The sequence below is a fragment of the Neodiprion fabricii genome, chromosome 5 (genome assembly GCF_021155785.1).
Source record: "Neodiprion fabricii isolate iyNeoFabr1 chromosome 5, iyNeoFabr1.1, whole genome shotgun sequence".
In the NCBI taxonomy this organism is placed as follows: domain Eukaryota; kingdom Metazoa; phylum Arthropoda; class Insecta; order Hymenoptera; family Diprionidae; genus Neodiprion; species Neodiprion fabricii.
The window spans coordinates 7,690,650-7,708,559 of record NC_060243.1 but is presented as its reverse complement, the minus strand read 5'-3'; the positions used below and the strand labels follow the sequence as shown (position 1 = coordinate 7,708,559).

At 40.5% G+C, this 17,910-nt stretch overlaps 1 protein-coding gene and 2 long non-coding RNA genes across 6 annotated transcripts in view; 2 read left to right on the top strand and 1 right to left on the bottom strand.

Moving 5' to 3' along the window:
* Nucleotides 1-7,245: 7,245 nt before the first annotated feature.
* The window catches only part of LOC124183007 (neuroplastin), a 40,472-nt gene continuing 29,807 nt past the window's right edge, over nt 7,246-17,910 (top strand). The window contains exons 1-2 of one of the 4 annotated variants that reach the window (XM_046570936.1): nt 7,248-7,515; nt 7,585-7,712. In XM_046570936.1, the coding sequence (XP_046426892.1) occupies nt 7,640-7,712 (73 nt within the window). In that variant the 5' untranslated portion in view covers nt 7,248-7,515; nt 7,585-7,639. Of the gene's footprint in view, nt 7,713-17,910 lie in introns of all 4 variants that reach the window. The other 3 variants (XM_046570937.1, XM_046570935.1, XM_046570938.1) reach the window with 3 other exon arrangements.
* LOC124183013 lies at nt 7,921-16,889 on the top strand. Its single transcript, XR_006870915.1, has 2 exons — nt 7,921-7,971; nt 16,729-16,889. It is a non-coding gene; the product is annotated as an uncharacterized LOC124183013 (long non-coding RNA).
* On the bottom strand, nt 15,818-17,562 carry LOC124183012. Its single transcript, XR_006870914.1, has 2 exons — nt 17,357-17,562; nt 15,818-17,243 (listed from the first exon to the last, which is right to left on the bottom strand). It is a non-coding gene; the product is annotated as an uncharacterized LOC124183012 (long non-coding RNA).

The window sequence follows — 17,910 nt, the reverse complement described above, 5'->3', positions numbered from 1 at the left end:
AATTGAATTCCGATGCATCCCCAAAACGCGGGGTTATTTTATTGTATCGCGTATTGGTCGAAGTGGAAAGAAAACGAAAAAAATTAAAAAAAAAAAAAAAACACTCAGAGTCCTGATCATACGCGAAGAATTATCCGTTCAAAGTAGCCGTTTCAGGGTTCAAAATTACAATGAGAACTTTACGGACGGAAGAATTAGCTGAGAAGAACTCTACTAAAATGTGTATCAAGTTCGACAAATCAGTCGTTGAATTTCGTAACAAGTTACACAAAATTTCAACGCCCTTAATTCAAACACCCGAAGGCAATATTTCTGGGTTAATTTCTTAGTTATAACACGAGCTGCTAAAGCCGGTGAGAGAAAATGCTCAATGTTCAAGGCAGCTAATTTTTTACACGTATTTTCGCTCGGGTCTCATCTGCGGTATGTAATATAAAAAAATCACCCCATGTTTCAGGCAGCATCCGCACAGCACGGCAACTTTTCTCACGTCATACCGCGAAGTTGGGCAGCGGCAAGTTATTCGATGATTTCGAGTTTAGAGTGCTCGTACTGCTTGCAAGCTCCGATGAAAAATCTCGCGCTGTACTCGATCCGTTTCGCGGTGCGAAAAACGAATGGAAAAGAGAGAAAAAACGGAAAACAAAATCGAACGAAAGAAAAGAAGAGAGAAAAAAAAAAGAAATAAATAACATTCAATCAAAATCGACTCGTACGCATTTACATATTCCATCAACGCGACTGCTCTGTAATCTTGCAGCTTCACTCGATCGGTGCACTTGCACTTGCAGCTTTTTACTGCAAGTTCGCGATTATAATAAACCTTGGAGAAATTTTATAGCCCGGTATAAGACAGAAAAGAATCTCCCAAGGGGTATTTTCAACGCGAGTGGATATGGATGGTATTATATTATATGCGTGTATTACATTGTCGCGCAGCGTATAATATACACGTATAAACTTTGCGCTACCATAAAGCGTCGTTTGTAAGAATTTTTAGGCGGTAGATCACCTGAACTTATAGACCAGACTTCACGCTTTTAACCCCGTTCGACGAGCCTTTGACGTTTCGTGCCTAAGCGGGGTGGACTTTGTTACAACAAGCCATTTTTTCTCACCCTCCTCTGACTTTTCACCTCAGTTTTTTTCATCTTCGGTTCGATTGCGTTTGTAATACGTGTAAAAGGTTATAGGCCATGCATACGTTCGGTTATTTCGCAGGTGTTATATTATTTATTGGGATTTTTATTTTCCCTTTTAAATAACTTAACCAAGGTCTGCCATTTCGGACGGACGGGATTTCATTGGGCGCCATTGCTGGGCTGGAGGATCTTCCGAGTCGTATTTCTGGCGAGCATAAATATTTCATATATTGCTGGTCCTGCTGCCAAACGAGAATTCTTGGAATTTTCCCGATGTATAACTACGCGGGGGAAAATCTATACACATCAAATTTCTCCCTTTCAATTTGCCAACGCTCTCGCCTCGTACCTTCAACTCTAGGTTTTGCAATTGTTCCCTCACATTCTTTACTCCTTTCGCCGTCCTTTGATCTTTCGGGTCACTTCGAGGATCTGTACAGTCTGGAAAAATAGTCTCCGATTTCGCGTGATTCCAGGTACGTAAGAAAAAAAGGTACGAAAATTGTCGTTGCCGAAGTCGAACAGATTGTATTTCGTTGAAAAAATATATCCTCCCCGATCGAGTGGCGTGTAATTTGAGACAGACGAATGACGGTAACCAAAGGGACTCTATAATTATCGTTTTTCGAGCAATTACTGCATTGTTAGGTATACCATTTTCATCAAAGAGCAATTAATACATTGTTAGGTATACCGTTTTTCATCAAAGCGCAACGCGTCTGCAGCAATCTCGGTTAATCAAACCTCAAGCTTGTTTCGAATCACTTTAAGTGAATCGTTCCTATCTCTGGAGTCTGAAATCACCGTAACATTGTGACAAATAATCGCATTCGCAAAGAAAGTGAGCCATGTGATAGAAAAAAATTGGCTAGTAATAAGCACGATTTTGGCACAAAAGAAACGAAACGTTGTTGCGACGCTTTCAAATTTTTATTTTTACTAGATTTCCACTCGTTCTCTTTAGTTGTTTCAAATAACTCGTCGGACCGACGGATGCCTGCAGAGACTCGAACTGAAACGAAGAGCTCGAACAACCAGGCTGCTCTTGAAATTAGCGGATACCTACTTCGTTTCGCTTATCAAGGAACTGAAAGGCGAAAAAAAATCCGGGGTGAAACCAGGATCGAGGCAGCGATTAAGCGTTTGACTTACAGGCAAAAATGACACGCACGCGTGAATACCGAAGGACTAGAAATTCACCCCGGCGGGGCGGGCGATACTCGCTCGCACGACTTTTGACGCTATCTGCAAAAAGAGAGAGGAAAAGTTTTCGTTTTACTTTGACCACGGCGCCACGGGGCTGCTGCAGATTGTGGGAAAACACGCATTTACCCTAAACAGCATAAAAGCGGGTCCTGCACTCCACGTGGGCCTGGCTCGCGTGCCGACATGCACTGTACGTGCGTTTTAACACCCACGAAGCCCCCCGCGGACAGCTTCCGGGATCCCTGTATGGCTGATAAACCACGTATAAAGGCTTCGGAGCTCATAAACTATGCCCTCCCTGAACCCGCCCCGGATTTGTTAAGCTTTGCAAGTTTTCACCCTACGAAATTCCCACAATTCAAATGCAGGTGGCGTATTTCTAACGACGATTTTTTAAATCCCACCAGCTCGCGTTCTTCCAGAGTCTTGTTACGAATTTTTCAGAAAAATGTTGCTTCGCAGGCGTGTTCCCTGCAATACGGCGTGATCACTTCGGCGATGAAAGTATTTCGGAATCATGCATCTTCTTTTTTTACGTTCCTCTTATTTACCGCGGTTTAAATACGCGCCGAAGATTGTGCCGAAGTTGAAAATAGACATTCTCGAATATCTCATTATTATTTAATCGGGGACCAGGGTTTTCGCCATTTTAATTATTCACGTATCAGCCCTTCTCCTCTTTTCGCACGCATAATACTCCCGAGTCGAAAAGTCTCCCAACGTGGTACGCGCGGTGGTTCGCGGACAGGTGTTGAAAAATTCATGAAAATTTGTCCGAGGAGAAATGAGGACATCTCGGAGATTTTCTGTGCGACAATACTCCCTCACTTCTCGCTTTTCTCTGCATCGGGTCGAGTTCGTGGTGTTTCCCAATTTTTTTTTTTTTTTTCTTTTTTACCACTTATAATTCACGTGAGCTGGGACAGTATCAGGAGCGAACAAACATTTCGAGGTGTATTTACCTCCTCGGCTGGACCCTTTGTTGAAATTATTTGCAGTTTTATTGTACAAAGTGTTTCGGGAGTAATCACCGCAGTATGTTGGGTTGCCTACCACTGAGGGGAACAAATATCGGTAAAACAGACCTACCGAGTCCTAATCTCTTGAATCAAGTCGAGTTACACAATCACTTTAACGCAACTCTGGAACGCGATCACTGAACGCTTCAGCATAAGTCATAAACAAAGAAACAAACGTTCGGCAAAATCCATACAACTTAACAACACGGGCAGTTCGAGCTCGCCCGCAAGGACTTTAAACTTGCTACCTGCCGATAACTCGGTAAATCTGTATTACCGATAATTGTTTTCTTTAACGGTAGGCAACCCAACACACCGCGGCACTTGCTCGAAAACAGCCTGTACATGCATGCGTCGCAGGCACGGTTTAAGACATCAGCGAAAGTTAACAAAGAGCGACTGGGATTTCTTGCCGATTCCTCTACTCTCCCCTGCCATCGTTGGAACGTTTATTTTCAGGACGATTAACGGTTTTAATCCCGAGGGAAATTGTTGCGAATTGTTGCCCGTCCCCGCGACGCGGACCAGGTTTCTCATTGTCAGCCGCAGCGATCCTCCACCTTCCCGTTTCCCGTTTCCCAATTTCGAATGTCTTCTCTATTCACCGGCGCTGGCTATTCCCGGAGACGGGAAACGGCGAACGTTTTCCTCGTTGCGACGCCGACTAATTCTGCAGCAGAGAATCTGAGAGACTTTCGCCCCGTCCGGAACAGACGCCATTTGCTACCCGGCGTCTTCTTCCGCTCGAGATTTCTTCCCCAATACTTTCCGTCCCCTCGTCTTGGGACTCCCGTGCGAACTCTCACCTGCAATTAGCAAGTTTTTCTCTCTTTTCTTCTTACAAAAAAAAGATATTCTCGGGACCGGTGAGAAAGAATCAACCGCTTCCCAGAGGGAATTACTGTATACAGACGGTGGTTCGGGTTCGATGCGAGAAATTCGAAAATCACCTAAAGGGGACCGAGGGAAAAAATTTCTGGAAGAACGATTCATCCTGGGAGCTTTGCGCTATATAATCGACTCACGTATATAATTAGCCCGCGGGATGTTGCGGGATAGTTTTTGAAAGGCGAACGAGGATAGGCGCGATTGTTTCGCAGCCAATCAGCAATTTTCCTGTTTTCGCGTTTCCGGGCAGCTCGGCTTTACGACGCCGGAAAGGGGACGAGATTATCTCTGGAATTGTTGAAACAACCAGACGAGCCCGACGTCGAAACGCTAAGATTCCTATCTTCCGGCTGCCATGCTTGAAAAGACTCGAATTTGTCCTACTTTCGCGAATAGACTCGCCAATTTTATCCGCCAGCGACTGCGGCGCTGCACGTTTCTTGTATACGTATATACCTATAACAACGTAGGTCTTCCACCGTTTCCGGCGAACCTTGTACAACTGACTATCTCTCTCCCTCTCCTCTCCATCCTATATCCATCTACAATCAGCCCGGGCTGAGAGTATCTCTATTATACACATAATTCCATAGGCCGGTGAATCTCCGTCATACTCCTCCACCTCTATCTCTCCGATTCTTTATGTCCGCCATTATGCCCCATGTATTGTACTAAATTAATTAACGTGAGTATTCATTTCGGCCTCTTTCAAATGAAGAAAGGCCATGAAAAAAATTATCATCGTCAAGTATCTTCCTGCCGGATAGCAGTTATACATATACGCAAAACGTTAGTCAATAACCAGCTCTTGGAGCCGAGACGCAATCTTTTGTCCAAATACCGTGAATAAATATTCACAGACCCTATACCGTGATTCAATTTCAGAAATATCGGGACAACTCCGCCGTGTGAAATCCGGTTTTTGAGGGGCCTCGGAAAACGTGTTTTCGAACAAGTATTATTATCTCGTCAACCTGGCGCTGATGCGATCTGCATGAAATATTTATTCCCGCCGCTCCCGTGGTTCACGAATTTCCTCTTAGCCTGTTTCAACACGATTCGTGTGTTGTTCAATTTGAAAAATAGCTACCTCAACGTATAAGGTGTCGAGGCTGTTTAAAATTTCGGCATCACATTGCTTCGCAAATATTTAACCAATTTCAACGATATTTTCCGCATTTCTCAGAAGCTCCTCTTTCCCAGCATCGACAATATCGCGACATTTTTTCTACGACGCGACATGTTTGCCGCCAAGTGTTTTGACAAAAACGTCGGTATACGAAGACACGGCTGCGACAAGCTTCTGATACCTAATTCCGCTTCACAAGAAAAAAAAAAAAAAAGAATACATAAAAAAATCAGCAATAACTTAGACTGGAAATAGTCTCAGAAATCTAGAGGATGGAAACCACATCGTCAGCGAGCGCATTGGAAGGTGCTGAAAACAGTTAAGAAACATTGGATATCGGCCGGAAATCAGTCGAGGTGACTTTTGGGTATAATTTGTAAACTCATCGAAGGTGAAAATTTGGTTGATACATAAAAATATCTCGATTGATTCATTGTTAACCATTCTCTTCCATTGATCCATTTACAACATTATCTAGTTATATTATCCTAGTGAAATTTCTCCGCCTTCCTTTGTTGCCTCGAAGATGTGGACTTGGAATATTAGCTTTACGACTTAGCAAACTGAAGTTTTAAACTTTTTGCCTAGAGAAGTGTCGCTGTTTCGGAATTAGCCTGCAACGAACAGGAACTGCAATCTATGGATATATATATATATGAGATTTTTGAGGTGTTATAAAAAGCGTCTATCAACTTGAAGACCCGTTCGTGAACAGCAAATTTTCGATCATCGAATTTGTCTAGAGCCATTTCCATCCAATCGTAGGTATGTACCAAGGAGCGTCCCCGAGCTACGGGCGTAACAAATTCGGCATGTATTCATAGCGGTCAAAATGGTATTTTGGCAGTGGGTCAGGCCTCGGGTGGAAGTGGAAGCCTTTCGCCTCGAGCCCTTCCGTCTATTGGCCAAAGCCTCTGTCGGTAACGAGGGTTAGGCGAAAAAAAAAATTGAAGGGCAAGAAAAGTGCGGTAGGCCGAGGAATTCGGCCGGGTTTTTTTTCCCGAGTAAATCTGAAGCCAGAGGTTGTGAGAGGTAAAACGGACAGAGAGTGTTGAACCGAAACTGGCAGCCCAAATCATTTGGTCGGTCAGTAAGTCTGTCAGTTTCGAAACAAAGCTAACAAGCAGCCCCCTTCTTAAGAGAGAACCAATCAATATGAGAGATGAGAGCGCCCGACTGGATGCCTACAAGTCGGCGGCGCCGCGACGCGACGCCGGGCGTCACGATGTCCGCATCGACGATCCCGCCCCGTTCGCAGCGATCCACACGGGGATAACGACGGCGGTTGAGCAAGGGCATGGACCCTGAGCGTGGAGAGGGAAGTAGTCGTGGGGAGTTCGAAATTGGTCCGCGAGAAGCGCGGCGGTCGTCGCTAGTGCCGCCATCTCGCGATTACGGCGATAGGCGGCGTTCGGTCGACCGTTGACTGCTGGCTCTCCCAGTCAATACTCGAGTCAGCTGCAATGCCAGGAGCGATTAACCTGAAAGTGGAGATTTCTCGCGGAGCTCGAATGACGTTTGAATTCTTGGGAAGGGGGCATCGAATCTGCGCATGCGCTCCGCGGTCAGTCAGTCTGGTTACGTAACCACGTGACATCGGTGCTCGCGTTCAGGGGCGTAGGAATTAAAATTAAACCGGATCTAACCGGAGCGCAATGAACAATTCCTCGGATATATCAGTCGCGCTGATCCGATGGTGGACTCGTAAAAGACTTGACAACGTGAGACGAGAGCGAGGCGGATTGTGTCGAAGCGTTTTAAAAATCTAGGAAAAATCTAGGGACTAAGCGAAGATCGGAAGATTGGTTACGCCCCTGCGGCGATCAGCGGCCGAGAGAGCGCGGCGCTGCTATCGCTAGTAGCAGAAGACGGTCGCCATTTTGTAAGGGGTTTGATCGTTGCTGTCCGCCAGGGAGCAGTGAATATAAATCGAAGAGATCCGTGTGTATGTTTTACGTTGGCTTGAAATCTAGTCAAACGTACGTAGTGTTACGTTTTCGTTTACCGATGGTGATCTAGCGGTGATAAGAAAAAAAAAACAAACTCCGGGCGATAGATAACGTACGAGCGTATCTCTACCGTGGGAAGAGACGAACGAGAAGCAAGCGTAGTGAGAGTTTAAACGTCGAAGGTGAGAGATAGAGAGGCGCAAACCCGAGGCGCTCCCCGGATTTCCAACTATACGTATCGTACCTAACAGGCGTGTGCAGAAAAACTCATTGCTAACGACTACGAGAAGAAGGAAACCCACGGACATGGAGATGGAAAGACAGGCTGGTTTTCTGCTCGCTTTGCTATTTTTAGCCAATTTTCTGACGATCGGAGCAGGTGAGTTTTACCAACCAATAACGCTTTAAAACCCTCTTTTGCACACATTCTAGGAAAGCCGCGGCGCTGGGCGGGGGAGGGGGGGGGGGGTGTTATTTATAATCTCCGCCGATGTGTTATCTACGGAGTTTTTGTTCGCGGCATCGAGGTGTGTGTGTGTGTGACGGTGGGTGTCGGGGCTGGGGGGGGGGGCGATGTGGTGAGTCGATTCGTTTTTTTTCACCCCATCAACCCCCACCGGCCCTCTGTTCGCCGATCGGTTCGCTTATTACTTTTCTCATTATGAAATAAATATGTAACATATTATCTCTCGAGTATGGTATACCATGTATTACATTTTACACCGCTAATTCAACCAGGTTCGAATCATTTTCCGATGGCTCTGATTTTGGGTTGACTGGTGTAAGAAAGGAAAAAAAAAAAAAAAGAAAAATAACAGCAAATATTTTTCACATCAACTGTACAATAGATGTATGAATTATACGTATACACATATCTCTCTCCGCATACGCATCCAAGCAAGCAAAATCATCCCTTCTGCGTATTTATTATCCATCGCTATATTTCACATTGCTTAGGTGTTGACGTATCCACGTATACATCACTTTGTATCATCTGACATTTCGTACGTTTATCCCCCCCGGTGCATACATTCACATACGCACACTATACATGTAACATATCTATAGGTGTAAATCCATATTTTCTCTAACCGCATCGACTGTTATCGATTATCGACGAGGCTGAACTTTTAGGAACGATAACGTAACGAAACATACGCCAAAAAAAAAAAAAAAATGCATTATTGGGCTATTTTAGGAAGACTCTCAATGATTTGCCTTTAGAAATCGCGAGCATGTTTTGTTGGTTCATTATTATTTTTTTTTTTTTGCTTTTTCTTACGATTAATTAAATCCCATTGTCAGACAATCACGAAGCTGCGAACTAACGATTTTTTCTGAACGTGCATCGTTGCAGTGACGTTGCTTCCAACTTGAAACTCGTAATTTACGATTATCTGTCTGCGATTGTACAGACTAACGTGTCCATAGTTTTGCCGATAAGAAAGATATGAGAAAACATTATCACCGATGATGTCCGACACGCATTAGTCGTTACATTCTCGTTCTCTGTTTCTCTTCGATCTATCTGATTATTCACTTATTCATTTCTCTTTTCCATTATCGTTTCTTTGTTTTTTCATTTTTTGTCGCTGCCGCTATTAGACGGGTAATTTACACACGTGTAACGGTTATCGGTACATAAATATATATATCGTTCATTCTTCCGTTACATTTCCCACGCCACATATCGCGCATCGTCTTCATAGCGCAACATTATTATTCTCCTTTACGTGAATCGCATATTTTTTCACTCGCATTTATTTCGCCAATCGCTGAATCGCTTGCGCTGCTCTCGAGTTGTCTTTAATCAAATTTCATCCTCTCTTCCACCTCTCCCTCTCCATGTTACAAACAATTTTTACCTTGTTATACAAACACGCTCAGACTTACGCAAACATATATTTATATGTGTGTGTGTGTGTGTTGCGTGTGTATACATGTATGATTTATTTGTGTTCGGCGATACCTCGCTATCGTGTGTGCGTATCGATTACTCGTCGCGTTACGCACACCCCGCATTCCTTGTTATTTTCATGCATGTGTACAGTGTGAATAATATGTAAGAGAAAATGTGTGACTAAACCTGATTCCACGCATAAATATACGTACGGTACATATGTACATGTAAATACGAGCGGAGTGACGATCATGTATCATCACGCTGCACACGCTTGAGTGTCGTTAATTGAAACTTTGAACCTCGCTTCTTCTTTGTCGCGGTAAAATTTACCGGATTAACTTATGCGTGCATGTATTTCGTACGTCTATTATACACACACAGACACACACATATATGCATAAGTGTTAACAGAAGTAAACGTGGGTTTTTCGTACGAATTCACACCCGCGTTGCGACTAATTGAACTTTTTACTTTATCCGAAAAGGCTTGTTTCCGATATGCAGAGAGAAATAACGAGGAAACGGTCGAGAATCAGTGTTGTACGTTTAAATTTCACAGGGAATGATGAAATTTGTGTGAACATTTGATCGTCGCTGTTATTCATGTTATTGCTTCGATTCTTTTGCTCCAGTCTTTTTAATACTTATCATCGTTAATCGACCGTTTCGACGATATGTTACTGACACGTGTTATAAGTTATGCCACCATTTGTAAATATTAATAATATAAGGGAATTATCATTTTCCACGTTGTTTAACGATTACTATTCATCGGCTTTTCTCACTTTGAATAACGACGCATAGGCTTCTTTGGCAGTGGTTATATTCATATGTAATTACATGTAGGCTTACTGTACTGTAATTAAATGTATCGCAATAATATTATATAGCTACGCAAGTAGGCATATATATGTATAGATTAACCGCATAATACAATTATAGGTTATATCAAGATAAACGTGGTTGAAAAATTATCGTGCGATTTCGTTGCTATGTTGTACTCGGCGTTTCTATAAAATTATATTTCAAATTTAAAGTGAATTAATTATTAGGTACATAATGCGAGATTGGCAACAGAAAGAAAAAAATTTCACGCTCGCAAACTTTTAATAACAATGTTTATTAATTATGTATATAAATAATTCACTCGCGTTTATATTATTTATTATGTGCTTGTAACTGAGCTTCGTGGCGTAAATCGACGTTTTTTTTTAAGTCAAGTTTATACTTGATGTTTCATATCTGACAAGATTCTTCTGTCTCTCTCTCTATGTGCATACGGTAGAGGAAATAAATATAAAAAAAAGTATAAAAAAAAAACTCACGGTTTATCCAACGCGCAGTATTATCTTTTCAACTTCGGCGTGGGAAATTTATCGAATTTGAATGTGGAAAAGAAGATTTACCTTATAAACCCCCTCGGTTCGCGACAAAGAAAAAAAAAAAATATTGACTTCTTCGGTATATAAATAACGCGCGACGAAAGATTTTGAAGAGAAAAATTTCATCTCTCAAACTTGTGTTATATATATATATATACAATCGTACACACGTTATACGCACATACGTGCAGAGATCCTTGCAAGGATTTTTAAAGGAATGAAAAATAGAAATGTGAATAAATCGAAATATAGGTAGACACGTACATCGTCTCGTTGACGACGTTTGCGACCTTCTTCTTTTCTCGTATCAACGGAGTGATCGTAAAGAAGATCACCTTGTGTAAACACGTGTGAAAATAAAATAAAACGCCGTGTCACGCGTTTCGTTGGCTGTACGATATTCTCGACTTCGTCGTCGTCGTCGAGACGTCGAAACACGCGGCAAACGAACAATTGCAATGGTGAAAAACGATGCAAAACGCGAAAATCTTCTACTCGAATAACACAAATTTAATTATTTTCACTTCGTTATTTCGCTTCTTTTTTTTTTTTTTTTTATCATCATCATGTTATATGTTTTTCTCTTTTTTTCCTCTCGAATCTTCTCACGGTAGTATATATTATTTATTATTCAAGGGATGAAAAGATTATGATATGGATGTATAATATCAATCAACAACAGAGTACGTTGATAATTATTTCACGAGTGACGAGGCTCGTTATCTTCGTCGTCGTTGTTTCTGCAATCTTTATTGTTAACTCACGGTATCACTTTTTTTCTTTTTTCCGTTCTTTTTTTTTTTTTTTTTTATTATCTTCCATGTATCTATGTATACGATATCTCCACTTTTGTTCTATTATAAACACCCACTCGATTTTTTGTTTTTTTCTGTTTCTCATTTTAATTCGTTATCGCCTGTCCGTGGCTCGCTTTTGTTGGCCAATGGTGACGTAGGAGAGCGATAATTACGACGAAGCAACAAAAGAAGGAAAATAAAACAATAATTATACCGATAATAACAGTTGTTATAAATTAGGAAATATTTTAATGTTTGAGACAACAAGATAGTATTCTATAGTTTTTGGAATCGCTGATAGCGAATATGAAATCGAATTTAAAATATTCAGGATCGCGGATCGAACATGGCGAACGAAAATTTAAAATTTCATCGAATCCGGTAAAAAAAATTGTATGCAGGTGTTTTCGGGGTCGAAGATTGGATTCGCCACGCTGAATTTTCAAACTCTGATTTCAGATTCGCAATCAGCGACCCGAAAAACCCCTGGACAGTTTTTTTTTTCTCCGGATTCGATCGAAATGAAATTTTTAGGTTCGTAATCGTTGACGCAAAATACTTGTAATTTATGTAAAATCTTAATCTTGAAACAAATTTTGTTAAAATACAAAAAAATAGATATAAAACAGTTGGCGGGAATACTTTTACAGCACTATGAATCAACGGGTCAAGTCGAACTACTTACGCAGATTCCGGACGTTACTCCGATTGGTGAGAACCATTCACGGTTTTATTTTCGACGTGCCGTCTCACGCGTTTGGCTTGGCATATGTAATGACGTTATAGTCGTCGATGACGTTCTCCGAGCTCACCTGGTTAGCAAGCAATAAGATTGTTTTTTTTCAAAGCACGATACGACGCGACGCTTGATGAATAAGAATCATCAAAGGATCCGAGGAATGCGTCGAAAGAAGTTCGCCTCGGAATTTCACGAATTTTCTTTAATTTTTTAGTAGATCAAAAACCGTAAAGTTGTCGATTTTTTTCTTTCTTTCTTTTTTTTTTTTTCTTTTTACATACAATAACTATCATATAATCGTCGAGAGAAATATATTACCGATGCAGTTTCACCGCGTATATCACGTTACGTTTCTAGTATTTGCATAAGCCATGAGACTTCTCCTTTATCCTTGCATAACCTTTCCCGCAAAGTAAGTTTAAACTTTGCTGAATATATGTTGCGAAATTCTACTCTGCTGCACGTATCGTAGACTTTTCCGCATAGCTATACATGGAACATTCACCATAAGTCGGAAAAACGCGTATATATATATATGTATTTTATCTACGGAGGAATTCCAAAGTTTTGAAAATTTATCGTCACAGTTCGCCAACACGACGAGCTGAACGTGTTTTTATACACGTATAATTCCCGCGTACTTTTCGATTTGTTTTTTTTTTTTTTTTAGTTATAAATAACATCGAGCCAATTTTGCTATTGCATATAGCTTTGCAAAGTCTAGTATCCGTTACTATTCTTTCTCATTACGATCGCTCTTGCTAGATTTTCTTGCAATTGTTGCGAAAATTTAATGCTCGCGCAACGATAAATTGACGTAAAAGCCTTGTTTAATTAAAAAAGTAGAGTAAACCGCACGAACTGATTTTGCGTTGCGATTAGCAAAAAAGGATCGACGATAGCGCAAAATGTTTACGCGTACCTCGTTTTTCGTAATCGCAACAATATTCAAACAGTTTTTTTTTTAACGATACCTGTTTTACTCGATTTTTCTAGTTATTGTAAGAAATGAAAATTTTTCTCAGTGCTTGAAAATTCATTAAGAGCTCTGGTTTATTCTTTGCAATATCATTGATATCAGAGCGGGGATAAATGTCTACCATAAAAAAATGAAATCAGGAAAGATCGCATAGTTTTATTTAAATAAAAATTTTTTACAATCTTCAATGTATATTTTATCGTTTTTACTTTATCTCTAAAATGCTCCATCTATCTCTGCTTTTACCTACATTTGTTATTCTCGGTTTCGCGATATTTGAATTATCGGTAGTTCGTTTTCGTTATTTCTTTGACATTCCTCTCCTTGAGTTCTCTCAAACAAATCCGGTCGTTTCTTTCTCAATTCGCCCGTTCTTTTGTCAAAATAATTTATCCGTTTATTTCACCACAAAATTCGTCTCTCCGCAAGTTTACGTACCTACAATTAAAAATCGTTTCGTCGTAATATTTATACAACGATAAATACTAATTATAAATAATTTCTTTCTTCGAGCGCGACAGGCTCTTTCACAGACTATCCTTGATTATCATCCTCTAAAGTGTATAATAATCACCGTGACACGTATGTACGTATAACCCCGAGGTTTACTTGATTTGCACGAAGGATGAAACGCGGGATGCTGTCGAGCTGCTTGTTTTATCGTTCCTCTCGACGATTATCCTCGCAATTCAATTCAATTCAATTCAATTCAATTTAATTCAATTCAATTCAATTTTGTTTCATTCTGTTCCTACCATGAAACACACGTATATGTATGTATACACGTACAGGTATAAAAGCGTGACGTCACATCGACACGCAGGAACACAGATATCAATGTGGATTGGCATATTCGTTGATCATTAGTCATTTTGCAAAGCCTATTTACGAGTATATTACGCATATATATATGACGTGCACAAATTACTCAAATTACTCAAATTAGATCACAAATTCGTCCTCTTTGTTCGGTACAAAGCAGCCTGAATTGTTTCGAAATTGTATGATATTATGCCTAGGCGTTAATGGAATGAAATGGAATGGAATGGAATGGAATGGAATGGAATTTCGGAGTCTGACGTCGAGTCGAGTCGCGTCACTTCTGTGTCCCTTTGCTCGTTAATCAGCTGCGGTTTGACGCATCGTTCGCTTGTGCCAAAAATTCACCCTGCGTTTTCCGCACGTCTTTGCGTTTCAACCTTCACGCCGCCTCGCTTTATTACGGCAATTACCTTTTTCGTTTATTAGACATTCTTACGATTGAAGTCGGAGAGGATCGAATCACGTTCAAATTTTCGCGCGCTTTTTCTACCTCCTCCTAACGCGTTTATGTATCGCAGCGATTCTGTTACGTAATCCGCGTCACGATGTATTTAATATGATATTTTCCTAGGTCTAGTTTACACGATTCTCACGTTTCAAAGCGAAATTCATTTCCGTCACTCATGTACGTGTTATAATTAGAGTACGTACTTTTTTTTTTTTTCCACAGAGACGTTTTATTTTTTTATTGTTTATTTTATTCTGCATACTTTATATTTTTTGAATCTTAATCATTGATTTTTTCGTCTTATCTTCTTCTTGTTCTTTTCCTTCTTCTTCATTCCTTTTTGTAACGTTTGTGCAACGAGTGATCGGTTTCAGTTGACGCATGACGATTAACGCGTTCGTTGTAAATAAATGCGACTTACAGTGTAAACTTCATTTATTGTTATATTTATCATATTACGTACTTTACAGTAAAGTCAACTGACTGATCATACAATGAAACGGACGAGGATACGTAAGAGATAAGAGTTTTCCCCTCGCTGTATACGCGTGCAAATTGCTTACTGTTAAAAACTTGAAATTCCGTCAAGTGTGCGAAAAGCAAAAGTCGGTGATGATCTTGCTGTTTCGTCGTATAATAGAATTATTATATTGCGAATTAATTCTCGTTGGATATTTTGTTTTATTTACTTGTATATCCGTATTGCATTAACGTTATAATATATAAATATACTCGAAGGAAAATATATTATTCGGTTTATAGATTATAGATCGTTTATCACCAATGAATCGGTTTGTAATAATCATTTTTCCCATCGACTTTAAATTGAAAGGTATAAACGTATCCATGCTTAAAAGAAAAAAAAAAAACAACCGGTTTTTACCCTGTAAAACTTGGATGAAATCGAGTTTGATTCGTTACATACAGCCGTGATGGGTTAATCATTGCATTTGTTTTTTTTTTAGCGTCATTGAACATGGAATTAATGAGATAATCGTTTTGGTCATTTTACTAACAATTAATCAATATTTTAGTGTACAAATCAAATCACACTGTAAACAATATTGGTTTTGGGTTCTGCAAGTGCGCTACTGTACAGTTTTCATCTAGTAGGTGTTTATGATACAATACGAACGGGTTGTTTTTCAATTTAAGATACAGTTGCTGCAAGGTTAATCGTTTATTCAGACTTTTCACAATACTTAATGAACACATGTTATCCGAAAATATACGATTTTTACCTTTTTTACAAAAAGAAACATTATTCAAATGAGAAAGAAACATTTTCTTTTCGACGCAATTTTTCGGGTAAAATCCAGTGGGTTTAAAACCCTTTCAGTTACAGTCGGATACCCAGCGTCCCACCGAACTGTTTACTTACAATTTCAAATGATCCATTTTACTTCGTGCAACCCCAAAAACCTCCTAGTAACAAGTTTCATCCAGAATCATTGAATTTTGATAGTTTGTTTTTTTTTTTTCTGCGATTTTTCATCCGCCACTTCGTATCCGCCATCTTTTATTTCGAAATAATCAAATTCCGACTTCAGATTCGTGATCAGCGACCCCAATAACCCCCCGAGTAACAATACTAGGGCGAAAATATCGAGTTGAACAACAGTGACCGAAAGGGTTAATTGGGCCCATTCCGCGACGGATTACCGGGCCCTAAAATCGGTGAACGCGAATCACTCGTATGTTACACTCTAGGTACACTGGTCCCCACTGTCCGTAGTTTTAAGTATGCAACGCCTCACGCAGGCAGGATGGGATTGCTAATCATGGTGGCGATGGTGCGCGGCTCTTGGGTCTGGCTTTCAAGGGTCAGAATAGTTTGACAATGGTGAAGGGTAAAGAGGCTGGGTGGTGGGCGGGAAGGAGGGGGGGGGGGGAGGGGTTGACCAAGGGTCGACTCCGGGTGTGCTTTTAGCGGGATGGTGAATGTGGTCATCGGGTAACCGAAGGATGATCACGGTTGTTTGCTCGATGTTCATCATGAAGGTGGTGTATAAGCTGGTTGAATATAGCCGTGCAGTAATAATGCGTTCAAAGTTACACACACGACTGCTGTAACGTCAGCGAGTGGTAGTCGTGATTTTATACACACCGGCGTGCAACAACGATTTACACTGTTGTTTATATTGTTTGTAAACATGGTATGATGAATAAATTATACGATACTTTGTGTATTTATTGCTGTTGATTATTAACGTCGGTTATACGGCGGTTCATAAGTGACAGAACGTAGAACGAGAGAAATGTGTCGCAATTAGAAAATGATTGCTGGTTAATTAACATCGTGTTGTTTATTGATTGTTTCTACAGATGAGATTTAATAAAGAACATTCAGGCTATGTTTGCGTGTGTATGTATAGTATGTAATTGATCGTATGTTAAATGAGATGATGATGAAAACGTAGTTGTTATGATATAATCCAAGTCCAGTGTTTCTCAACGTTCTTGAATTCGCGACCCCTTAGCAAGTAGAAAAAATCTGGCCACCCTCCAGGTACGTAACGAAACTATGTCAGTGATTTCAAAGGATGTTTAAAATCAAAGGATTCCTCGGAAAACTTTGCTTGTGCATTTTACTTTCACCTGGCTTACAACCACGACCTCCACGAGTAAGACTTGGCGACCAAATAGTTGAAAAACACTGGTCTAGTCAATGATGACCATGATTTTATTGTTGTTGTTTAAAATATCAGCAAAGAAATTTGTTCCTCCTCCCCCTCGTTCTCCCTCCTTCTATTTCTTCATCTCCACTTGACTTCTGCGGGTCTGATGAGCTTAACGCTTTTCATTCGACAGTATCCAGTCAATTTTCGCGGTGTTCTTTTCTAGAGTACAGAGAGCGCTGAGTTTAGTTATTCAGTTGAATAGGCGCACGTTTCGTTTCGTTGAAATCATTCATTTCATTAATCAATTAGTACTTGAATGCATTATTTCTAACCGCGGCTCCGCGTCTTTTACATCCGGACTTAATTCGTATTTCACTTTTTTTGATCTGCAAAAAGCTCCAAGCTTCCCGTCTATCGTGGACAAATATCTTCAACCTCTCTTTACAGTCATCATGGTTTTCGCAAAATTGGAGAAAGGCTCGTTTCCATTTACTCTCAACAATTAAAACACCTCTTTCAACGTCTAATACGCGGCAAACGTTCTCGAGCGGCTAGTGCAAAAGCAAATCGTGAACTGGATTGATAATGACAATACTTGCGACTCGAGACAATCGGGGTATCGAACAGGTCACTGTATTCAATTACCGCTTTTATGCATACGCGATGACGTCAGGCGTAAAATTGATGACAGGCATATTAAAGTATTAATTTTGTTTGGCTTTAGCAAAGCATTCGATACCGTTCCTCGCTTACAGCTACTCGTAAAACTAGAAAATAAAAATTGGATGTTCGAAGTAAGGCTTTGATTCGATCTTCACATACCGGGAAAATCTCTTGAAACTTGAAAATCAACCGCGCATGCGCCAAATAATTAAATCTCATTGGT